Below are 26484 nucleotides of genomic sequence, written 5' to 3' on the forward strand. Positions count from 1 at the left end.
GTATGGCATCACTATAGAACTGAGTTATGGTTGTCGGAGTGCCTTCACTGTTCACTTCCAAATCTCAATATGTTTGGATTCTTTTATATAACTGTAAGGGGTCAGACTCACCCCTGCGGCGCCCCCTGATGGTCATCTGGGGAATCAGCTCAATCCAGCCCGGAGCGCTCTCTGCAGGCCGGTGATCAGCCTTGTCGTCTGCACTGGCCCCCGTGTTCCTCCCAGGACCCCGGTGCCCCTTGCTCTGGGTGCTGCCCCCTGGCAGTACCCACACATGCTGGGTCTCCCCTCCCAGGGGAACCCCCACCCACTAATCCCACCTCGCCTCAGTGCAAGGCTACTGCCAGTCATCGTCTAGCCCAGTGGTTCCCAAACTGGGGTTCGGGAACCCCTGGGGGTTCACGAAATGTTACAGGGGGTTCTCAGGAAAAAATTCCCTAATGGCGGACAGAGTTGTCCCTAGGGACCCCGGGCGGCCTGGGGCCAGCAGCCCGGAGCCCCTGGACTTCCAAGAGCTAAACAGATCAAAGCAAGCATATCTATCACACTGAGGAGATTTAAACTTCAAGACTCCTTATAAGAAATGGAAAGGATGGTGGATATTTTTTGCTGGTTTTAAAATTAAACAGGCAGCTAGTTTTGTTTTTAAAATTATTATGAAGAACAAGTTTAAGCTTTGTTGTAACGTGCGTTGTTTGCCTGGACTGCTCAAGACCTGAATGCTTGTGTAGGAGGAACTCTTTGAGTTGGCTTCTTAAATACCTTCATGCTGTTTCACATCTGATACTCCTTGATGAAACATAGGAGCCTTGTCTTATAACAGGCTTATTCAAAGTGATACAACCTACGAAAGTGAGATCTTGGAAGAGTGTTGCCATTTTCATAATGTAATACAAATTCTGAAATGATAAATAATAATTAATAGTGTGTAATAAGCATGTCATAAAAACACATTTTATATTTCCAAGATCACTGCTTTTATAATTTATACTCAGATGAAGGAGAAAATCCCTGGAAATATTCATTTTTAGGAGGGGGTTCGCGAGACTTGACATTTTATTGAAAGGGGTTCACAAGTTATTAAAGTTTGGGAACCACTGCTCTAGGGCAATAGTTACCAAACAGCCTTCTTAAAGCAAGGTTTGTATTTAGAACACAAGCATTTCAGATACAACATCTAAAAAACCAAATAATAAAAAGACTATGCGTATATCTAGTTTTCAGGTGTTTAACCATCTTCCACACAGGGATCCTAGTATGACTAACTCCCTTTAGACTTTTCCATTGAGCCTCTCTGGGTATGTCTATGCAGCAGCTGGGAGGTGTAATTCCCAGCTTGGGTAGATAGACCTGTTCTAGCTCTGTTGGAGCGAACATGCTAAAAAGAGCAGAATAGCCACAGCAGCTCAGGCTAGCTGCCCGAATACAATCCTGTCTGAGATCCTAGGTACATATTTGAGCAGCTTACCCAAGCCACTGTAGACATGCTATTTTTAGTGTATTCCTGAACTGGGAATTTCATCTTCCAGCTACTGTCAACTTTTCTCCCTGTCAAAGCTTACTGACTGCTCCCTGGTCAGCCCCTGGCAACTCAGCCCTTTCATAGGAATTGAGCCACTTTTTAAAACACTGTTTATAACTCTTTGATCTGGTAACTCCTAGCTTTGGCAGAACAAGGTTTGCAACTGGTTATAGTCAAGAGACAGGATCCTTGAACCTAACAGCTTACCCCATTCTTTTAAGTGTGTGCTTGGGTGTTCTTATGTGGGAAGCCCCGTGTCACCTTCAGATACAGACTCCCTTGATTTTGAGCCCTGTCGATGTAAAATAAACATGCTATTACCCCCAGTACAAATTAGGTCAATAGAGTCATGCAGGAAATTCTAATAATCAAATATGCAGTAACTTCCCCTCACTGATCCAGTCACATACCATGTTCGTAAAATTGTGACATCCCAGTATTCATAACAGTATTACATATCAGCTCTGTGTGTGTCACACAAGGAAGGCGCAACATATGCAGTGTGAGTAGTGTTGATATGAAAAAACATGAATCATGCTGGCCTTTAGCGTACCAAAAAATCATATAGCCTTTCATTATCAAAACAGCCTGTTTCATAAGGTAACTTATTGTACTTCTAAGGGACCATATATGGCTTGTGTTACAATTTCAACAAGACTTTTGTAACTGAGTTCTAATTGAGAATACTAAGGTATTGTGTTATGTGACGAAACCATCTTACTAGAAATCAAGGAATGGGAAAGGGATACACATCCAAAAATCAAACACCCAATTTAAAATAGGATATAGATTTGCCTGAAACAAATAACTCTCCTCCAAAAGTGAGAAATGTTCAACTAATCCATTGCTGTTGCATGCATCACTGACTCAGGGCCCCACACATCACTGAACACAAGTAATATATGTTTGTAACAAACAAAGGGCCTATTTCTGAATACACTGTCATGGAAGATCGAGATTTCGCAATGGAGTGCTTGCAGGATATGGCTCCTAGTGCTTGTTTACATGGAAAGTTAGAGCTTAGCAAGCCAGGATGTGATTTTATAGTGCACTAGCTTGCTGTTCACTGATTCAGTGCTTCTCAACCAGGGGTACACAGCCCCCTGGGAGTCTGCAAGCTGTTTTAGGGCGTCCGTGAGACCTGAGCTGCCCCTGCCCTGCAGACCTAAAGCCAGGAGCCCCCTCGCCTTGCGGGGCAGAAGCCTGCAGCCCCAAGCCCCCCCCTCGCCCCATGGGGCAGAAGCCCCGGCGCCATGAGCCCTCCCCTACCCCCCCCATGAGCCCTCCCCTACCCCCCCGCCCCGGCTGGAGCCCCAAGTTCCCCCATGGCTGAAGCTCAGAGACCCAGCCCCCCCGCTAGGCCCTGGAATTTTTATAGCATGTTAGGGGGGCCTCAGAAAGAAAAACCTTGAGAACTCCTACACTAACTGGCCCTAGGGACTCTACCACTGCACACTAAACACCTGTAGTTAAAGCAGTAAATGCTTCCCAGAAGTATGCATTCATGTCATTCTTTCTCTTTCAACTAAATATAATCATTTTTAAAAATAAAGGTTGCACAATTAAGTTTTTGCATCTCCTGACTGTTACTTTAGTGCTTCTACAGCAACATTGATTTGGCCAGTTTGAACACATGTAGTAGTTCATTTTTTCCTCATTTTGGGGGAGCAACCTCCCTATTGCCCCCTCCTCCATCATTAAGTTGCTTAATACTTTTCATTATAAAAAATGATTATAAAATTTTTCTGAAAAGTTTCTAACACCTCTATTGTTGCAGCAGACCTTCGAAATTCAAGAGGGGGAAGCCCTCTGGTCAGAGAAGTTCCTTTTTTGACCATGAAATTCCTTTCAGGTTTTGCGCATATGTATTTTAATACAATCTTTAATTAAATTATCATATACTATTTTGTAGTCTGAGACCTTTGCCTCATTCAGTGTACAGGGTGCATATACAAAGAGACAAAATTACGGTTGCATGGGCAACCATAAATCAGGCATTTCAAATGCATGATATTGTAATGTAATTCTTTTAACTTCTTTTTGCTTGTAATTATTATAGCTTATATATTTTGTAGTGTCATTACAGTTATGAAGTACAATATTGTAGCTACTTTTGATATAGGATCCTTAACTTTTTGCATTTTTTACACTTTAAAATAGTAATCATGCAGTCTTACCATGGAGTGTGTCCTATGAGCACTCTAAATTTTATGAGAACAGTAGAAACCAAGTGTTCAATGTTATATCCATTGCATGGTTTACAGAAGCACTTGGTAGAAGCCCTTGGTAGAATATAGGAAATGTTTATGCCACATGGCATTACCACATTAAACCTAATTTCTTAATGTAACTAGAATATGCAATAAATAAGATATATTCTTCACAAATGATGTAATACTGGGTGAGGTTTAACACCTGCAACTTCCAATCAATGGGCCTTGTAGGTATTCATAGCCTCTCAGGTTTGAGCTAGAATGAAAATAATTAAAGCACAAAATAATTGCCATTTGGGATGAGAAGAAGTAGGAGTAGTTTTCCTTATGTAAGTAAACAATTATACAGTATTCCCACACTAAAACATTTAAATTACTGTTATGTATGCTCCATGGTAAAAACACTAAAGTGATGGTGAAATCATCCCAGAACCAATCATAATAAACCCAAGAAATTCAGAGTTATGGTTATTGTAGAGGGGTGGACACCTGCTCCTGCCCTGAGGGGTTTGGAACAGCCCTGGGAGAAGGCTGGGGCAGGGAAGGCTGAGCTGATTCGGGGGAAGTGGCTGCAGCTGGGGCCATGCCCCAAACAGACTCAGCTGGCCCTATAAAGGCAGGGAGCCAGGAGCTCAGACAGAGTCTCTCTCTGCGTTCAGAGAGAGAAGGGCCTGGCTGCAGGGAGCTAAGACAGAGTACCTGAGTGGAGCAGGGCTGGGGAAAGGCTGAGGAGCTGGGGAGCTCCAGCCTGGAAAGCCCCAGGCTGCGGGCTAGTATTAGGCTAAAGGGTACTGGGGGGTTGCAGAGGGCAACCCAAGTGTAGGCCAAGGCAGCAGGTCCAAACCCTCCTTGCCAGTGATGAGTAGGCTGATACTGCAGTCTGCCCCAGGCGTGGGGCTAGACCAGTGGTTCTCAAACTTTAACAACCTGTGAACCCCTTTCACTAAAATGTCAAGTCTCGCGAACCCCCTGCTAAAAATGAATATTTCCAGGGATTTTCTCCTTTACCTGAGTATAAATTATAAGAGCAGTAATCTTGGAAATATAAAATTTGTTTTTATGACATGCTTATTACACACTCTTTATGATTAATTATTATTGATCATTACAGTATTTTTATTACATTATGAAAATGGCAACACTTTTCCAAGATCTCACTTTCATAGCTTGTATCACTTTGAATAAGTCTGTTATAAGACAAGGCTCCTATGTTTCATCAAGGAGTTTCATCAAGGAGTATCAGATGTGAAACAGCATGAAGGTATTTAAGAAGCCAACTCAAAGAGTTCCTCCTACACAAGCATTCAGGTCTTGAGCAGTCCAGGCAAACAACGCACGTTACAACAAAGCTTAAACTTGTTCTTCATAATAATTTTAAAAACCATATTAGCTGCCTATTTAATTTTAAAAACAGCAAAAAATATCCACCTCCCTTTCCATTTCTTATAAGGAATCTTGACGTTTAAATCTCCTCAGTGTGATAGAAATGTTTGCTTTGATCTTCTTAGCTCTTGGATGTTCAGGGGCTTCGGGCAGCTGGCCCTGTGCTGCCTGGGGTCCCTAGGGACAGCTCTGTCTGCCATTAGGGAGTTTTTTCCCCGAGAACCCCCTGTAACATTTCGTGAACCCCCAGGGGTTCACGAACCCCAGTTTGGGAACCACTGCCCTAGAGGATACAGAATTGCAGGGTCTTGACATAAGCAGACCTGCTGAGGTAAATCACGGGTGATACACAGGGGACTGCAACCAGGGCCCACTCTGAGCATAGGAGAATCATATGATACCACCTCCAGACAGAGGTGACAGTTTGAGGCCAGAGGTCTACACTCAGGATATACTCCAAAAGACCAGGCGGGGTCAGAGATGCAATTAACCTATTAACTGTGACACCTTGTGTCACATTAAACTATATGCCTGAACCTTCTGAAAGTAAGCTCTATGTAGCAGGAACTATTCAGTCTGTGCCCTATCACCAGTTGTATAGCATCATACACACCTATAACACTATATAAATACTAAACACTTTACTTAAATAGCAAATCCCCACACCTTTTATATTAAACAGATTTCAGAATAAATATATAGAATAAATTGCAGTCTAACATCAGAAAATAAAAAGAGACTGTTACGAATTCTTAGTTGATGGATGTAAATTTTGAAAATAAAGTTACCTGGTTTGTTCCTGCTGCAGTGTGTTGGGATCAGGTATAAAAAATCTTACTCGAAAATGGATGGTGCAGGGAAAACCTCCTACAACGTTTTACAAAAGTAAATCAGTATTTCTATTTTTGATTTATTTCTGTAAAATTTATAGAAAAAACTACAACAGAAAATAACCACATAATATGACAAATCTGATTTACTTTCTTTTTTTTGACATGGGAAGAAATCATGAAATATATCTGTTCACTATTCCCGCACTCCCACTATATTGTTAAGTCTTTTGCTACTTTCAGAGCAAGAACACACAAATATATCTTTCTTTGAAAAACAATCCTGTTCATGAAGCAGTTATCAGCATGGTCTATTCAGTTACCTTCTTTTATATTTTTAACAGTGCCATTTTTAACACAGCAATTTGTGTTGGAAAAAAGTACATTCCATTCCTTCTGGTATTAAAAGAGGAAAGTCTTAAAAAAAGAAGAAAATACACCTGATGCAAGTATCTCATAAGACAAGCAAGAATGTTATATCAGGAAAATTTAGAGAATCCTCTATATTTCCTCTTGTGGAAAATAAACAGTAACAAAGCTTTAACAATTATTGTGCATAACTAACTTTTAACCTTATTTAAAATCACACACAAGCTACCAAATGAGCTAGAATCAGGAGATCAAAAACAGAATTTTTGTTTCAACTTCACTAGTGATTATATAGCTTTGACTACATCTGCACTGAGTAAAAAATTGTTACCAGAAGTTGTTTATAAATAGTTCATGCTAAAAATAATTATGCCCTGTAATTTTTTTTTTTGTTTAAAGACTGAGGTCAAACACTAGAGACTAATTTTGCTCCACTCTGGCCAGATTAAGAGCTTTACCTGAAATATTTGAAACCATTACACTCTTACCCCATCCAGGGCCGGCTCTAGGCACCAGCAAAGCAAGCAGGTGCTTCAGGCGGCAAATTTGCAGGGGCGCAAGAATCCAGCATGGGAGCTGAGAACCAACAGGGAGCCCTGGGAGCTGTAGTTCCTTGGTTAGCTCCCTGCCTATAGAGCCAGCCCTGGAGCAGGGAAAGAACTACATATCCCAGCATTCCCTCGGCCGCAATTAACAGGAAAGGGAGGGGAAAGGAGTGTGGAACTGAAACCTCATGCTGCACCTTGCTGTGTATGGTAGGGACAGAGCCAGCTCTAGGTTTTTTGCTGCCCCCGTGTTGCCCCAGCCCTGGGCTCTCCCCCCCCCCCCCGCTCCCGCCCCCCCAGCCCTGGCCCCCACCCGCACCCACATCTCCTGCCACCCCAGCCCTGGGCTCCTCCCCCCCCCCCCGTCCCCGCACCCCCTGCCGCCCCAGCTCTGGCCCCACCTGCACCTCCTGCCACCCCAGCCTGGGCTCTTTCCCCCCCGCACATGCACCTCCTGCCGCCCCATCCCTGGGCTCTCCCCCAAAGAAAGAATTGGGTGGACTAAATGAACAGTGCACCTCTCTGAAGCCTAGCAAGGCAGGTACGTGGATCCCACTAGAATTTAAAATGAAAAGTAAGGGAGGGGAGGCTCTACTAGACTGGACAGCTTTAGATACAGTACCAGGCACGTAGGAGGATTTACACTTCTGAGCCATGGAAGCAGAAATTGACTTTTCTTTTCCAGATTTAGCTAATATTCAGAAAGGAAATCCAGCACCTGCCTTCCAGATTTGAACACCCTCAAAATTCAGGAGTGCTCAAGCTCAATTTGGGCAGCTGTTACTTCATTTCTCCCAAATCAAATATACTGCTCCACTGTAACTTGCTCTAGGAAAAGTAGAATAAATTGAGCAAGAAATGCTTCCCAGTGGTTATTAGGACTGGAATTGCTATTTTCAACAGCCATTGCCTTTTTTTTATTATTATTATTATTATTATTATTATTATTATTTTAAGTTTTAGTTTTATTTGTTTAAAAGGAAGACAGTGATATTGCATTGGCAAATTCCCCATAGAAACAAAGAATGGAACAAAAGAATAATAAAGGCACCTCAACTTTTCCTCATTTATGTAGGACAGTCTTATAATATGCATCCAGATAGCCTTCAATCACACAAGCTGAAAATTGTTCCACTTTACTGCAGTTCTGTAACCATATGGGAACCAATCCTGTCTGTGTTCTGTGCACATCCAAATTTCCTGCTGAATGACCCACCCTGGGAGCGAGTTAGCAGTGACCCAGGGCTGGGGCGGCAGGAGGGTGCAGTGGGGGAGGGGGAGGGAGCAGCCAAAATTTTTTTTGCTTGGGGCAGCAAAAACCTAGAGCCAGCCCTGACCCCATCAACTACTTACTCTCCCCTCTACTGCTGACATCAGTGGGAACAGTAATGTACAGAGGTCACCAGACAGCTACTATTTTCACTACTATGTTGTCTAACTTTGCTCAGACCAGAGCTAGAGGACAGAGTGGTAATTTTGGTGACCTACAGTGTCTAATCTACATTGGAGCAGCTACCACTACTGAAGCTTAACCAGTAGTAAGAACTGTGCGAAGTTTTGCCAAAAAGTCTACTGTTTATGCCCAAAAGTGAAGTTCAGAATTGTGTTTTTTTCTAATCAATGATATAGGTAGAAGAGGAATTCAGGCCAGAAAAAGTTAGATTTTTATGTAAAGTATCTTACCTTTAAGCTGTTTTCTAACAGGTTTGCTTGATTCGAGCCATCGCTGTGAAATGAAAAATTAGATGATTTTTTTAAAAAGAACTTTTAAAATATTTTTTTTTTTAAATTTAACACTATACTTACAGGGGAATCTACTGACTCTTCACTTTGTTGTAAACCAAAATATTCCTTCTCTGTCACACCCAAGTGGTTATAGGCCATATCCAACAAAACCTGACCAGTGTCTTGTTTCTGAAAACAAAGAACACTCCATAAATGAAATGCACACTCTCTTGTTTTTAATTAAAAATCTAAACGGAAAAATTGGTTATAAAATTTAGTATATAAATAAAATGGTTAAAAGTTTCTCAGAACAGAGATCATTAGACATAGAATACATTAAAGTGAATAATCTCTCGCTAAAATAACATTCTTAAGGTTGCCAAAGTCGCACTCAAAAGTTCAGAAATATCAGAATTTAGGTTGTCTATACAACCTTAATTCTGCCCCCCTTGTGAACGCATTGTGATACAGTCTTTAATAAAATGATCACATACTATTTGTTCTCCAGGACCCCTGCCTCATTCAGTGCACAGGATGGATGATGTCAGTGGCATAACAAGGCCCCAGAATGCCCTGGTGCAAGAACAGGTGAGGGGCCCCCTCTCTCAGCCTCCTCATTCTCCAGGGTGGGTACCTCTCTCTTTGCACCCTCTATCACTTCAAATGTAAGCTTCATGTCCTATCCCACCCACCCAATCATTTATCTTTCACTACCAAGATGTTGTCTCATGTCTCCAGTCATCCCATGATGGCAGCCTCCATTGCCACCTTATTATATTTTCAAACAAGCACCTTCATGCTACCCCTCCTGCTTGGGAGGAGCTCCCCATAATCATCCCCAAAGCTACCTCATTATCCACCTTTAAATCCCTCCAAAAAAGTCTTGTTTTCACTAATGCCTATACAAAACTTAACATTTGGGCCACTGGTGTGCTGCGACCACTGCCTATTGTGACCAATATTGTCTCATTGTTTCCTTGTACTCTCCTGCTTGTTAGCAACCATCTGTCGTCTCTGGTGTTATACTAGATTGTAAGCTCCTTGTGACAAAGACCCTTCTAATGTAGACACAGCTATGCCAGCTAAAAAGTGCTTTTGTCAGTGCAGTTTATATAGGCTTGTTGAGTGAAATAAGCTGTACTGGCAAAACCATTTTATGCCAGCGCAACTATTTCTACACTACAGCTTTGACCAGCATAAAGTCTCCCCCTAATTCTCCCACCGCTCCCAAAAATAAATCATACCCTAACTGACATTGCTATGCTGGCCAAGTTTTTAGTGTAGACCAGTCTTCGCCACATCATACTTTGAGATCCTCTGATGAAGTGTACCATCGAGTGCCAAGTACTTTATAAAGGTAGGTATTTTTATCCCCATTTTACATGGGAGGAAACAGAAGCAACAAGATGACTATAATGAGTTGCGTTTTGAAGTAGAATTCAGTTCTCCTAACCCCCAATGCCCTAGTGTAATGATTAGGCCATGAGGTATCCAATAGGTAGAGAATAAAGTTATGGACACTCCACATGAAACAACGTATTTGTGATCGCAGAAACCTTTCCTAAAACTCATATTTAAAAAGGGTATCCTAACATAGGAGAAATCAATATTAGGAGATGTAAACATTTTTCTACAGAGATGAAGCTCTTTCAAAATTCCTACTTATTCTGACATTAAAATGCAGGCCACCTCCTCTCTCTCTCACACACACTCTTCAGATTACTATCAAGAATTTAATACCTGGCAGTGGACATTCTTTTCAGTTTAATCACCTCATAACAAGTGTTCACAATAGTCACCTCCATTAAAAAGATCCCTCCTGAATTTAACCTCATTGATACAAACTTGGCAGATTTATTAAACATAGGACTGCCACAGTCAAAACATTTCCATCATGCACCTACTTTCCCCCTCTGACACTTACTTGAATTACTTTCCAGATTTATGTGGAATAATTCTAGAACTGACAAACTCAAAATCCTCTAGCTTCTTAGAGGGCACAATGCTATTGTCTTCAACTTCGATTACAGTTCTCTAAATATATTCTTTAATATTTATATTCACTAGTGCCTAGAGGCTAAGTAGGCTGGGGCCATATTGTGCTAGTTGCCGTATAGACATATAGAAAACGATAGTCCCTACCCCAAAGAACCTACGATATGGAATTTATTATATACACATGTATATCCCTCACCAACAAATTACCGTAAATGCGTCTCTTCTGGGTGATAGTTTAACAGCACAGTGCAACACTCTACACCAATGGTTTTCAAAGTTTCAGGTCGCGACCCAGTCCTGGGCACTGGGTCACCTTGCTGAGCACCCAGGGACTCTGGTGGCCGGCCAGTAAAAACTAGTAGTCCCTACCTGTTCTGACACTGCGCTGCGCCCCAGAAGCAGCCAGCAGCAGATCTGGCTCCTACGCCGGGGGCCATGAGGCTCCGCGTGCTGCCCCCACACTAAGCACCGACTCCACACTCCCATTGGCCTGGAACTGACTAATGGGAGCTGTGGGGGCAGCGGTGCCTGTGGGCGAGAGCCGCACGGAGCTGCTTGTGTGCCTCCGCCTAGGAGACTGGACCTTCCGGTGCAGTGGGATGCAGTGCCAGGACAGGCGGGAAGCTTGTCTCTGCACTCCGGCTGCGCCACTGACCGGGAGCCGCCAGATGTAAACCTGTACCCCAATCCCCTGCCCCAGGCCTGACCCCCCCTCAAACTCCGAGCCCCTTCCTGCACCCCTAACCTCTCAACCCCAGCCCCACCCCAAAGCCTGCATCCCCAGTCCAGAGCCCTGACACCTTCACGCACCCCAACCACCTGCCCCAGCCCTGAGCCCCCCCCCAAACTTGGAGCCCCCTCCTGCACCCCAAACCCCTCATCCCCGGCCCCACCCCAGAGCCTGCACTCCCAGCCCAGAGCCCTGACCCCCTCCCACACCCCAATCCCCTGCCCCAGCCCTGAGCCCCCTCCCACACCCCAAACCCCTCATCCCCAACTCCACTGGGTCGCAGACATCAACAATTCTCTTCAACTGGGTCACCAGAAAAAAAGTTTGAAAACCACTGCTCTACACCTTCCTCTTCTTCTCCCCCATGACAGCCCTAACCTCACTTTCTACCAAAGTCACAGTTCTATAATGGTATTTTCTTTTGAAAATTGAACCTCACTTCAGAAAAAATAACACCCATTGCGCCCTCCCCTGCAATCCTGCCATGTGTTGTTCAAGGCCCACGCACCTTAATTTATACCGCTTTCACAGCCCCTTACCCCCAACTAGTCCAGTTCCTGGCTCTGTTTGACACTCTGTACAACCTTGAATGAATCACTAAACATGTGCCTCAGTTCCCCATCAGTGTTTGCATCATGAAATGTGCCTGCCTTTCTAACAGACACACCAGATTCCTACAAGGTGCACAGAGACCTCTCCAGAGTTAAATCTGCAATCAAGCATCAGTATATGACCAGCCATTTTGTGTTCCTTCACCCAGATAAGGCCACACAGCAATTCTCTCCACAAGGGTCTGCTGTCCATATGGTAATGAATGACTCTAGAGAGAAGCCTGTGAAATGCTTCCTGAACGGGAAAATGGGCTATTGGGTTGCTTGGAATGGCATGAAAAATCCTTGCCATAATCAAAATGACGGGATGTGAAGACCAAGTGGAGGATGGAAACAAAAAGGAGAGAAGGGTAGGGGACAATACAAAAATATATGCAGAAGATAAAATTGAGGAAAAACAAACAAAAGAAAGAATAGACACAAAGGTGCAGCTACTGCAATAAGACTCAGCACAATAAGTGCCATAATCTTACTCAGTACTTCCTACAAGGAAAGTTCCAGCACTGAAGATCTTACAATCCTATTTAACAGATTAAAATGTGTATTCCCTGGGACAACACACAAGATGACAAAAAACAGCCTTTGCATGGCAGATGTCTTTGCCACTATTATAAATTACAACATTACTGTAGATATGTCATGACAATGCCCTTCTCTGAAAAACTGTGGGGTAAAGATTAAGGCATCTCAAAGTTCCTTGTGCAGCTGAAACTGCATGCCATAGCAACCCAACAACCTCAGTGAAAAACCTGACTTCAGCCTTACTGGGGGAAAAAAAAAAAACTGACTAGAGAATTGATTCTCAAAATATACCCAGCTATTGATTAACAAGATTTTTCTGATGTTTCTGAAATAAAAAAATTCAAGTACACAAATGAAATCAATTTCATTCTGGTTCAAACATCCTCTAAGCCTTGTTTTATAGATCTTGGTCTACTCAAGAAAAATAATTTAAAAATGTGTATTAAAGCACTAAGACACTCAGCCTTGCTTGGCTGAGTAGCAAGCACTAACTCTCAGAGACTATTTATGGTCTTTAGGTTTACACGTAAATGCATGTCAAAAACGATTCCAAGATGCTCAATAGGCAGAGTCAACTCTGATTTGACAGCCATCTCTGTGGATACCAGGGGAATAGAGAAACATCACTTGCCACTTGGCTTTCAAGGGAAGTTATTCCTAAGTTATTAATGCTTGATAAGTTTGACTTTCACAAGGAATGCCTTGTTTAAAAAATGACCAGTTTAAAAGAAAAACCACAGTTCCAAAAAACAGATTCAGAAAAGGGCAGCTTAGATTAGAAACAATAGCATAAAAGAGAGAAAGTAATATAGACAACTCTTTTTACATGAAAAAGCAAGTTTCAATGCTTTTCTGCAAGTCTCTCACTTGTAGAAGTCCAGAGGTACAAACTTCCAACATAGGCTTGGCAGAATTCAATATATATTTTTTTTTACACAAATTCATCAAACAATATCAACATTTAGTGTTATACATTTTTTCTATATTTATTTATTTAAATATTCACAGGTGCACAAATATTATGGGTTTTGAGAATTTCTTTCCATTTTATTGATTACATTTTCATAGTTATGGAAATTATGGAGGGGTCAGACAATTATTTAATGCCAGTAGACGTTGAGATTCAAAAAGTTAAAGCTTTATAACCATTGAAACACAAATTGTCATCATATATCAAAATATACAAAGTAAACAGCCATAAGTCAAACTCTAATAAGTTCTCAAGCAGAAATTTTCCTTCTTTGCCTATATGTAAATTTTAATCATCAATAGAAATATCTTTTCAACAATATGTGCGTGTATGGTGAAACTGACATTTACCAATAAAAATCTGATCCTTCTGAGCCTAAATATAGTAATTCCTGACAAGCATATGAACCAGTGAGTTAAAATCATAGAGCCACAACTTTCTTTCTAGTACCACCCGTTTGCTCCCATTTGCTAATGAAACATCTAAAAGGAAAACTCTAGTTATTTTTATACCAAAGTTGCAGAGGGAATGTATATTATTGCTATATAAACATTTATAAAAGAGCTCAGCATCATGAGTGCATTTTGCATGACTTAGAATAAAAGTGGTATTTTCCCCCAATACGGGAAGCATATGCACAGTGATCCCATTCCATCATATTGTTTTGAACTTGAAGGACAGGGAAAGAACCACCCAACCTCCTAAGAGTGAAAACCTATGGTTTGCAAAAAACCTGGGAATAATTTTAAAACAAAGTATCCTATACCACACTTGGTTTCAGAGGTACTTCTGAAGGGAGAGTATCAGGGGGTAGCCGTGTTAGTCTGTATCTACAAAAACAACAAGGAGTCTGGTGGCACCTTCTGTTAGTCTTTAAGGTGCCACCAGACTCCTTGTTGTTTCTGAAGGGAGAGAATTTCCTGCCACTGGTTTGAATTCGCTTCTATCCTTTGGACAGACAGTGTTCCAGCTGGATGCAAGTGTCATGATGGAGCAGAGGGAAGAGATCATTTCAGCACGTATAGGTAACCTTGACTTTCATCTATAAGGGAAATGACAGCCACGGTCATTTGGGGGCACAGATGTGTGTGTTCTTGCCATCTGAGCTACTAAAAAAGGTGGATAACCACAATCTATACTGATTAAAGCTTCGGAGATGCCTTCAAGGTAAGTCTCAGGTACAACAAGCTATACTAGGCAAAGCCTTCAAGTAACAAAGGCATAGGTGACTGTGAGGAAGTCTACATCTGAAAGGCTGAATTTGTGGTCACTCTTAGTATCTGGGAATTCTAGAGTAACATGTCTAGTAAGAATACCAACAATCCTGAACGTGACAGTCCAGCAGACACCTTCAGATAAGAGGGAAGTTCTGTACTGTTACTCAAGCTACTTGCCCTGCCGAACACTACCTTTCTCTTATTCTGACTGGTTCTGAGACTCTTGAGTTTCAACTATCCAGGTACCTACCGATCCAGTCACTAGGAAAGTGAGGAAATCTATTCCATTTTATCTGATGAAAAGGAGATAGATCACAGACTCCCTGCTGGTTTCACAAAATTCAAAAGTTCACCAGTTGAATAAAGAAGGGTGCCTGAATTCAACTTTCTGGGACTTCATAACTGCAAACAGGGGATGGGGGGGAACGACACAGTCTCCCAAAACGACATTTGAAGATGTTACGTATCTCAGCTCCACTTTAAAATGCTACTAGTAGATCTCTGCAGCTATTTCAGCAGTACACTCAGGATAAATATATTAAAATTCAAAATAAGTATTAGCTGTGAAATATCTCTGGGTCTCAACTTTTCTGCAGTTTTAAAGTATACTAGGACAAGAAGAAAATTGTAACAGCATAAGAATGGCCCACACTGGGTCAGATCAATGGTCCATCTAGCCCAGTATCCTGTCTTCCAACAGTGGCCAATGCCAGATGTTTCAGAGGGAATGAACAGACCAGAGCAATTATCAAGTGAACCATCCCCTCGTCGTCTAGTCCCAGCATCTGGAAGCCAGAGGCTCAAATCATTCCTATTGATTTCATTTGGAGAAATGGTGTGTGTGTGCACACGCGTGCATATTTTTACATGTATTTTAACAGGATTTTGACAAATATTGTTTATATGACATCTAATCATAAAGTAAACAAAACCGGATTAATTTAATGGAATGTCAAATGAAGAGCTGCCTTGTCCACTTCTGCCTGAGAACAAGTTTTTATATGATCTCCTCCTCTCTTACCTGATAATGCAGACAGACTGAAACAGGAGCTCTAGCTGTGAAAAGGAGTTTGTAGGCTAATGCTGAACATTTATAGTTGAATATTTCACTGATCACGAGCAGAAAAATACCCTAATGTGCTTATTCAGTTTGTTTTAATGTTCTCTTCATTTAAACATGCCCTCCACTGACCCCATCGCTGAATTAAGTTGCAAGTTTTCAAGGTGTGATCTCTAGATCTGCGGATTCTTCCAAGGAGACATCAGTTCCTAGATAACTAGATTTTGGAACCTACACTGACTTCCAGACATGCTTTACCTTCTGAGCCACTTCCTATACTTTCAATAATATACTGAGAAAGCTCCAACCTCAGTTTGGTTGTTAGTTGCAGGAATCAAAACATGGTAAGTTCTGTTTCACTCATGGTCAGTGACTGAAAAGTAATTTAAATCCATGGTCATTCCAGAAATCTGGCAAACAACAAACAAAACAAAACAAAAAAAGCAAATAGGTTTTTACTCTGCACAATCAAACCACCACAGTCAATTTAGGCCTGGTCTACACTAGAAACTTAAGTCGACAGAAGCCGCGTTAAGTCAATCTAATAATGCATGTGTCTACACTACCAAATCACTTCCACTGACCTAAGTTGCCTGTAAAGTCAACTGCTGTACTCCACCTCCATGAGAGGAGTAGCGCTTGATTTGACATCCACGGGTCGACGTGGGGCTAGTGTAGACACCGCGTTGTGTAATTCGAATGAATTGACCTCCAGGAGGTGTCTCACGGTGCTCTGTTGTGACTGCTCTGGAGAGCACTTTCAACTCCATTGCACGTCAGCCAGGTACACAGGAAACAGCCGCTCCCCTGTTAAAGCCCCAGGAACTTTTGAATTTTCATTTCCTGTTTATTCAGTGTGGAGAGCTCGCCAGCACAGCTGATCATGGACACTGAAGGCTGCAAACGTGCTCCAGCATGGAGTACACAGGAGGTCGTGGATCTTATTGCTGTGTGAGGAGAAGAGTCTGCAGGAAAAGCTCAGATCCAGCAGAAGAAACACTGACATCCATGCCAAGATTGCGTGGGAATGTGGGAGAAGGGCTACACCAGGGACACACACCAATGCCATTTGAAAATAAAGGAGCTTCGGCAAGCGTACCAGAAGACAAGGGAGGCAAACAGTCATTCATGAGTTCTGCCCCACAGACACACTGTTTTTCTGAGGAGCTGCATGCGATTCTCAGCCGCGACCCCACCACCACCCCCAAAACGCTCTGGGGATACCTCCCCAGGAACCCCGGGCAACCTCGAGCAACAACGAGGAGGACATTGTTGACTAGGAATAGGAGGAAGATAATTTGAGGCAGGCAAGTGGAGGATCCATTCTCCCAGACATCCAAGAACTGTTTCTAACCCTGGAGCCCATCCCTTCACTGCACCAGTTGGTGGTGGAGCGTGATCCTGCGGAAGGCACCTCTGGTGAGTACACATTTCCAATTAAACTGTAGGGGTTACATGCTATTCTTTTTTATGTTTAATCTGAAAAAAAAAAAAAAAAAAAGGTGTAGTGGGTATCAGTGGCCACTGCAGCTACGCAGAGGGTGCTCTCCAAAAAAGACTGTTTATGTGCACGGGGATGGCCTGGAAATCCTCCATGGAGATCCCTAGGAAGCTTTCATGGAGGTACTCTGCAATCCTCTGCAGAAGATTTCTGGGAAGGGCTGCCTTATTTTGTCCACCACAGTAGGACACTTTCCCACGCCACTCCAGTATTAACTCTGCTGACATCATTGCAGCACAAGAACCAGGTCTGTACCAAGATGCTTGCAGCATCTGCTCCCTTGCAGCCTCTGTTACCCTCAGGAGAGTGATATTGCAGAGAGTCACCTAAGGGAAATGGGGGAAGTTTTGAATGCTAGCCCTTAAACCGCAAACAATTCAACAAGTAATCAGCCCCGCTTGGTGAAATCTGGGTCACACAACCACGCTTTCCCAAATGTGCTGTGGTTGTGGTTGGAAGGGATCACTGTGTATTACAAGCAGCACTGAAAGAAAAAGAAAAAAAAAAGGGGGGGGGTGACTTCCTGTTTGTCTCCCTTCCCCCTCCCCCCAACCCAGTGCCTCTTTTGTAAAAAAACAAACTATTTGGGGGGCTTTACACTGGTGCTTGTTCTCAAGCACCATCCAGGTTGCTAGGGGAAAGGGGGCTTTTCTCAAGTTCCAACCTGTGATCCCAAAGATGTCTTCACAAAAGCAGCAGGACAAGACCTCTCGCCCATGCCTCGTGGCCTTACTCACTGTGGCTGGAGCAGCAAACCAACTCTTGCAATAGCCAGTGGTTTTGATTACGTTGTGGCCTGCAGTGAAGTGTTTTGAGGGGTGGGGGGTTTTTTTATAAAAAAAATTAACCTTGCACTAGAAAAAGACGGTTACTTACCTTCTGTAACTGTTGTTCTTCGAGATGTGTTGTTCACGTCCATTCCACATTAGGTGTACGCGCGCCGCGTGCACGAATCGTCGGAAACTTTTCCCTCAGCGGCTCCCGTCGGGCCCGCAGGGTCTCCCTTCCCGCCAGAGCGGCGCCCCGCCCTCGCGTATATATATCCCTGCCGGCCCGACCCTCCCTCAGTTCCTTCTTGCCGGTGACTCCGACAGAGGGGAAGGAGGGTGGGAAGTGGAATGGACGTGAACAACACATCTCGAAGAACAACAGTTACAGAAGGTAAGTAACCGTCTTTTCTTCTTCGAGTGCTTGTTCACGTCCATTCCACATTAGGTGACTCACAAGCTTACCATTGGAGGAGGGTAGGAGTCAAGGAATAACTGATTGAAGCACCGCCCTGCCGACCATCGCGTCATCTCTGGTCTGATGGTGGACCGCGTAATGGGCTGTGAAGGTATGCACTGACAACCAGGTGGCTGCCCTGCAGATCTCCTGGAGCGGGACCTGTGCCAAGAAGGCCGTCGAGGACGCCTGGGCCCTAGTGGAGTGAGCCCTGATCTGAGGTGCAGGCATGTTGGCGAGCTCATAGCACGTACGTATGCAAAGCACGATCCATGCCGACAGGCGCTGCGTCGAAATAGGCTGGCCCTTCATCCGTTCCACAACGGCCACGAAGAGCTGAGTCGATTTACGGAAAGGCCTGGTACGGTCCAGATAAAAAGCCAAGGCCCGCTGAACATCCAGGGTATGTAGGCTGCGATGGCTTGGGTCCGTATGGGGCTTGGGGAAGAACACCGGTAAACAAATTTCCTGCCCCATGTGAAAATTCGTGACCACCTTTGGGAGGAATTTAGGGTGAGGCCTAAGCTGCACCTTATCTTTATAAAAGACGGTATAAGGAGGCTCCGAGGTGAGGGCCCTCAATTCCGATACCCTCCTAGCCGAGGTGATGGCCACGAGAAACGCGACCTTCCATGAAAGGTGCGTGAGGGAGCAAGAGGCCAGGGGTTCAAATGGCGGCCCCATGAGCTTAGTGAGGACCAGATTGAGGTTCCACGGGGGTGTAGGAGGGCGCGAGTAGGGGAACACCCTCTCCAGCCCCTTGAGGAATCGGACTACAGTGGGATTGGAGAACACGGATCTCCCCGATTCCCCAGGGTGGAACGCCGATATGGCAGCCAGATGCACCTTAATAGAAGCGGGGGCGAGGCCTTGACGCTTGAGGTGCAGCAAGTAGTCCAGAATCAGTGGTATCGAGGCCTGCAAGGGCTGGGAGTGTTGAGGCTCACACCACAGGGAGAAGCGCTTCCACTTGGCAAGGTAGGTTGCCCTTGTGGAGGGTTTCCTACTACCAAGGAGGATCTGCTGGACCTCGTGAGAACATCTGTGCTCCACATCACTTAGCCAGAGAGAAGCCATGCCGTGAGATGCAGCGACGGCAGGTTCGGGTGGAGTAGGCGACCCCGATCTTGGGTGATGAGGTCGTGATGGAGGGGGAGGGCTATCGGAGTGGTCACGGACAGTTCCAACAGAGTTGTGAACCAGTGTTGGCGTGGCCACGCCGGGGCGATGAGAATGACTGTCGCCCTGTCCCTGCGGGTTTTTAGGAGGACCCCGTGGATGAGTGGGAATGGGGGGAAGGCGTACCTCAGGCTTCCGCCCCACGGTATTGCAAAGGCGTCCGCCATTGAGCCCGGACTGCGGTTCTGGAATGAGCAAAATTGCGGGCACTGGCTGTTGTCCTTGTTGGCAAAGAGGTCCACCTGGGGAAACCCCCACCTCAGGAAGATAGAACGGAGGATGTCTCGTCTCAGCCTCCACTCGTGCATGAGATAGGACCGGCTGAGACGGTCCGCCAGCCCGTTCTGGATCCCGGGGAGATATGCCGCCCGAAGGTGCACTGAATGGGCTATGCAGAAGTCCCAGAGGAGGAGAGCCTCGTGACAGAGGGGAGAGGACCGGGACCCGCCCTGCTTGTTTATGTAAAACATAGCGGTAGTGTTGTCCGTCAGAACCGACACGCTGTGTCCTCTTATGGTAGCGTGAAAGGTCTGGCAGGCGAGGCGAACCGCCCTCAGCTCCTTCAGGTTGATGTGAAGCAACCGTTCCTCCCTGGACCACAAGCCCTGAGTGCGCTGGTTCCCTAGGTGCGCCCCCCAACCCAGGTCCGACGCGTCTGTTACTAACGTCAGAACTGGTTGTGGGGCGGCGAACGGGACCCCCGCGCAAACCTGCTGTTGATCGAGCCACCAACAGAGGGCGCTCGATACTCGAGCTGGGATCGTGACGACCATGTCCAATGGGTCTCTGTTGGGGCGATATACCTGGGCCAACCACAGCTGCAGAGGCCGGAGTCTGAGACGGGCGAGCCCGACTACGTGCGTGCATGCTGCCATGTGCCCCAAGAGTTGTAAGCAACATCTGGCCGTGGTCGTGGGGAATCACTGAATGGAGGTCACGGCCTCCTGGATAGCCAGGAATCACGATACGGGAAGACTCGCCCTTGCCGCTACCGAGTCCAGGACTGCCCCTATGAAGTCCAGCCTCTGTGTGGGGACTAGTGAAGACTTGGGCACATTGACCAACAGGCCGAGTTCTCGGAATAATTGCAGCGCCAGTGCCACGTGGGTGCGAACCTCCGCCTCCGACCGGCCCGCTAGGAGCCAATCGTCCAGGTACGGGTAGACGCGCATCCTTCTTTTTCGAAGAAAGGCCGCTACCACTGACATGCATTTTGTAAAAACGCGCGGGGCCGTTGCCAGGCCGAAGGGCAAGACCGTAAACTGGAAATGGCGCTGGTTGACGGTGAAGCGCAGGAATCGCCGGTGGGCGGGCCGGACGGCGATGTGAAAGTAGGCGTCTTTCATATCGAGGGCAGCGTACCAATCCCCCGGATCCAGGGAAGGAATGATGGTACCAAGGGAGACCATACGGAAACGTGGTTTGAGCAAGTGCTTGTTTAACTTGCGAAGGTCCAGAATAGGACGGAGGCCCCCTTTTGCTTTGGGAATGAGGAAGTATCTCGAGTAGAACCCTTTTCCTCTGAGGTCCGGGGGAACCTCTTCCACCGCTCCCACTGAAAGGAGGGTCTGTACCTCCTGCATGAGGAGTTGTTCGTGAGAGGGGTCCTGAAGAGGGACGGGGTTGGTGGGTGGGAGGGAGGGGGCGAGGAGAACTGGAGGGTATAACCTGTCTCCACCGTGCGGAGGACCCAACGGTCTGATGTTATACTGGACCAAGCACGGTAGAAATGAGACAGGCGGTCCCCGAAACACAGGGGGGGATCCGGAACGGAGATGGGTACACTGTCCTCCATCTCAGCTTCAAAACCGTGATTTGTTTCCCGGCTGCGGTTTGTTTTGGCCCTGGCTTTGGCCTTGGTTAGGCGTATTGTTGCGTCTACGCCTGTTATCCCTGCCCCGTCTGCGGTACGGCTCTTGTCGAGGGCGAGGATGGTACTGCCTCTGCGGAGGATGGGGCTTAAAAGGCTTCCTCTGTGTCACCGGGGTGTGCATCCCCAAGGACTTGAGGGTAGCCCGAGAGTCCTTGAGGCTATGTAGTCTGGCGTCTGTTTGCTCTGAAAACAAGCCCGAACCCTCGAACGGCAGGTCCTGGAGGGTGTTTTGTACCTCCGGAGGAAGGCCAGAAGACTGCAGCCATGCAGAGCGTCTCATTACAACGCCTGACGCGATTGTTCTAGCGGCTGCGTCAGCAGAGTCAAGTGAGGCCTGTAAAGAGGTTTTGGCCACCGCCTTCCCCTCGTCCACTATGGCCGCAAACTCGGGTTGTGAGCCCTGAGGCAAGGCGTCCTTGAACTTGGACACTGATGCCCAAGAGTTAAAGTTGTGCCTATTCAGGATCGCTTGCTGGTTTGCGATCCGTAACTGGAGGCCTCCGGACGAGTAGACTTTCCTGCCAAATAGGTCTAGTCGTTTTGCTTCCTTGGCCTTGGGGGCTGGGGCCTGCTGGCCATGCCTTTCCCGTTCGTTAACCGCCGAGACGACCAGCGAACATGGGGTCGGATGGGAGAACAGAAAGTCAAACCCCTTGGACGGGGCAAAGTACTTTCTCTCCACGCCCTTTGCAGTTGGCGCAGAGGAGGCTGGCGTTTGCCATACGGTCTTATAGTTTGACTGGACCGTTTTTATGAGCGGGAGCGCGATCCTAGAGGGACCCTCCGGGATCAGAATGTCCACCATCGGGTCCTCCTGTTCAACCGTCTCCTCTGCTTGTAGTCCCAAGTTGAGGGCTACCTGCCGGAGCAGGTCCTGGTGCGCCCGGTGGTCAATAGGGGGAGGGCCGGACACTGTTGTGCCCGCCACGGCTTCGTCCGGTGAGGAGGAGGAGGTCATGGCCTTTTGAGCGTCCTCGTCCTCCTGTAACTCCTCCTCAGCGGGGTGGCCCTCCGGGGTGCGTCCCCTGCCCTGAGTCAGGGACGGTGCCGGGCTCAGTGCCGAGTCCGCCCTATCTGTGTCGGGTGGTCTGGAGACCGTGGCCTCCGCACGGGAGGCAGGACGGCACCGTGGGGAGCGGGACCGGCCTCCTGAGGGGCCCGATCTCGAGTTTCTGGACGGAGGGCCTTGCTGATGATAGGCCCACGGAGTCCAGAACGGCTATTGTCCAGGATGGCTCCAATGCGGTTGCCAAGAGGCCTCGCGCTCTCTAGCGGCGTGCCCTCTGCGGCCATATCTGCTGGAAAAACCCGAGCCCTCTTCCGACGCTAGGGACGGCGACCTAGAGAGCCACGGCGGTGCCGTGGGGCGGTGCCGGTCCGGTGTCGGGGAGCGATGCCGTCGGGACCGGGACCGTGAGTGGCGCCGTGCCGATCTGGACCTGGAACGGTACCGTTGACCGCGGGACCGGGAACGGCTGCGGGAGGATGGTCTTGGGCACCTCGCCACCGAAGCGTCCCGGTGCCTGCTTGAGCTGGGCTGTTGGGACGGTGCCTCGCTCGCGTCGGGGCCTGACTGTTTGGTGGCCCATTGCGCGGCGGGAAGCCGGGAGTCCACCGAGGTGGAGCTCGACCGGGACCGGCGCCGTGAACGGTGCCGAGATGGCGACCGCGATGGGCGCATCATCGCCGGCTTGCCCTTGGATGGCAGTCGCGGCGGAATGTCTTTAGCGCGGAGTGTGCTTTCGGAGGACAATTCAATGAGGTCCTTTGCTGCCTCAAATGTGTCCGGGGTGGAGGGCTGTTCCAACAGTTCCTCCAGCCCTTCCTCCTCACTCGACGCGCTTGTCCCGGGGCTCGACGGGCCCTTCGGCGCCGGAGCCACTGGTACCGGGACCTGTATCGGGGCCGTAACGGCCTTGGCCGCACTTGCGGTCTTTGCCGGTGCCACCTTCTTGTGCGGGGAGCGACCCCGGGCCTTGGGCTGGCCCTTCGACTTGGCCGGCGAAGAAGACCGGTGCCGGGCGTGTTCTCGCCGCGACGGCACCAAAGGCTTAGTCTGCACCGCCGGTGTCGGGTCGCGGACAGATGCCGGGGCACTCCGCACCGAAGTCGACGGTGCCACGGAAGAGGAGGGCTGTAACGCCGCCTCCATGAGGAGCTGTTTAAGGCGAAAGTCTCTCTCTTTCTTAGTCCTGGGCTTGAAAGCCTTACAAATTTTACAGCGCTCCTTCTGGTGTGCTTCCCCGAGGCAACGGAGACACGACTCGTGCGGGTCGCTCAATGGCATAGGCCTGCGGCACGCGGCACAAACCTTGAAGCCTTGGGCGTGCGGCATGCCCCGCCGCCCAGGGCCGGTGCCGGGGTTGGCCAAACACCTATCACAAAGAGGTTTTTGGTCTTTGTGAAGAACTAATTAACTACTTAACACTAAACACTTAACTATATTATGAACTGATAACTATTGCTAATGGCTATGCTAAGGGACACTCTCAGACGAGAGACAGAGTTGTTCCAACGTCGCCACGGGCGGTAAGAAGGAACTGAGGGAGGGTCGGGCCGGCAGGGATATATATACGCGAGGGCGGGGCGCCGCTCTGGCGGGAAGGGAGACCCTGCGGGCCCGACGGGAGCCGCTGAGGGAAAAGTTTCCGACGATTCGTGCACGCGGCGCGCGTACACCTAATGTGGAATGGACGTGAACAAGCACTCGAAGAAGAACAATGTATGCACTGTCAATGCTACCCTGGTGCTTTGCATTCCTTGTAGCTGAAACCTTGTCTGTTGGCACATCTTCCACACCAGGCCAGAGACCTTCCCCAGATTAGAAGGTGGAAAAAGAAGACTTGGGAGGACATGTTCAATGAGTTAATGCGTGCCTCCGAGAGTGACAAGACGGAGCTCAGAGCATGGAGGATCACTGTCCGAGAACATGGACATGGACAGGGAGGACAGGAGATCATGCAGGGAACAAGAGCGTGTCACGCAGGAAGAGATGCTGCGGATTATGAAGGAGCAAGCAGAGATGTTGAGGCGTCTGGCTGAGGTTCAAGAAAGGCAGCTGGATGTTCCTCTGCAGCCTATGCTGAACCTGCTGCCATCATTGCCCAATTCTACATCCTCCTCCCTCAAACGTCCCATGAAGCCGGGGGGGGGGGGGGGGGAGGAGTTTGACATCCCTTGCACTCAACACCAGGGGAGGGTACTAGGACCAGAAGGTGCCCATTCCCACACCTTTGATTGTTACTGCAGTGCATCTGTAAGCAAGCTTTCCTTGTTTCTCCCCACCCCCACCCCTCCAGTGTTATCAGCCCTTCTGCCCCAGGTTATCTTACTTTTCTTTGTTGTCTCTGTGTGTTTGTGTGCATACTAAAACTTAACGGATGGAGGGGAAAAGGCTCTTTATTCATTAAACACACGGTAGTTGGTGGGGGTGGAGTTTACACAGGAGAAAATGCAAAGGAGGGGACAGTTTGGTAAGGAACAACACAGATAAGCGTCACATTACTTTGGCTCATTGCTGAAACTGGTTTTCAAAGCCTCACGAAAACACAGAGCCCATCAATGTGCTCTTCTTATTGCTCTGGTATCTGGCTGTGCAAAATTGGCTGCCAGGTGATCTGCCCACCCCAATGGAAACTTTTCTCCCTTTGTTTCACAGATATTATGGAGCACACAGCAGGCAGCAATAACAATGGGGATATTGCTTTCACTGAGGTCTAACCTAGTAAGCAAACAATGCCAGCGACCTTTTAAACATCCAAAGGCACATTCCACCACCATTCCTCACTTGCTCAGCCTATGGTTGAACCAGTCCTTACTGCTGTCCAGGCTGCCTGTATATGGTTTCATGAGCCCCACCAGTCAGTGCTTGTTTCCCGAGCCCATAAACGCTGCTCGGCCGTGTCAAGGTGATGCATAACTGTTGCCAGCAATTGTGAATTGCTCCCTCTAGGTCTTCCAGCTACCCACGGTGCAGTGCTCCATGCGTCGATGCAAGCGCTGCTAGTGAGGATGCACTCCGCCAACACAATGAGCGTAGTGTGGATACGCAAGATTGACTTGCTTAAATCAGAGGCTCGATGTCGACTTACATGAAGTTGACTTAACTTTGTAGTGCAGACATGGCCTTAGTCTTTATTACTTTAGTGAAACAATTTTCCCATCAAGACATTGCTTCATGGATCTGACTTTGTTACTTTTTTTGTTCTGAATCCTTGGCCAACTGATATTCTTTCACATTTCAGGATGTCAGATTTAATGTGACTTACATTTTCCCCAAATGTCCTTCTTTGAGAAGGTAACAGATTTTTTAGACAAAAGAAATGCGGTGGATCTAATTTACCTCGATTTCAGTAAGGCATTTGATACGGTTCCACATGGGGAATTATTAGCTAAATTGGAAAAGATGGGGATCAATATGAAAATTGAAAGGTGGATAAGGAACTGGTTAAAGGGGAGACTACAATGGGTCATACTGAAAGGTGAACTGTCAGGCTGGAAGGAGGTTACTAGTGGAGTTCCTCAGGGATCGGTTTTGGGACCAATCTTATTTAATCTTTTTATTACTGACCTTGGCACAAAAAGTGGGAATGTGCTAATAAAGTTTGCAGATGACACAAAGCTGGGAGGTATTGCCAATATAGAGAGGGACCGGGCTATCCTACAGGTAGATCTGGATGACCTTGTAAACTGGAGTAATAGTAATAGGATGAAATTTAATAGTGAAAAGTGAAAGGTCATGCATTTAGGGATTAATAACAAGAATTTTTGTTATAAACTGGGGATGCATCACTTGGAAGTAACAGAGGAGGAGAAGGACCTCAGAGTATTGGTTGATCACAGGATGACTATGAGCCGCCAATGTGATATGGCCGTGAAAAAATCTAATGCGGTCTTGGGATGCATCAGGCGAGGTATTTCCAGTAGAGATAAGGAGGTGTTAGTACCATTACACAAGGCACTGGAGACCTCATCTGGAATATTGTGTGCAGTTCTGGTCTCCCATGTTTAAG

The 26484-nt window shown here is 46.9% G+C and overlaps 1 protein-coding gene across 2 annotated transcripts in view; it reads right to left on the reverse strand.

Annotated features, from left to right (window-relative positions):
* Positions 1–26484, reverse strand: part of PTPN3 (protein tyrosine phosphatase non-receptor type 3) — a 275368-nt gene that overhangs the window by 167207 nt on the left and 81677 nt on the right. For both annotated transcript variants that reach the window (XM_026654150.2, XM_026654149.2), the window contains exons 3-5: positions 8669–8776; positions 8546–8588; positions 5907–5985 (exon numbers count right to left, since the gene is read on the reverse strand). In XM_026654150.2, the coding sequence (XP_026509935.1) occupies positions 5907–5985; positions 8546–8588; positions 8669–8776 (230 nt within the window). The remainder of the gene's footprint in view (positions 1–5906; positions 5986–8545; positions 8589–8668; positions 8777–26484) is intronic.

The sequence above is a fragment of the Terrapene carolina genome, unplaced genomic scaffold (assembly GCF_002925995.2).
Source record: "Terrapene carolina triunguis isolate 2854851 unplaced genomic scaffold, T_m_triunguis-2.0 Scaffold183, whole genome shotgun sequence".
Taxonomy (NCBI): domain Eukaryota; kingdom Metazoa; phylum Chordata; order Testudines; family Emydidae; genus Terrapene; species Terrapene triunguis.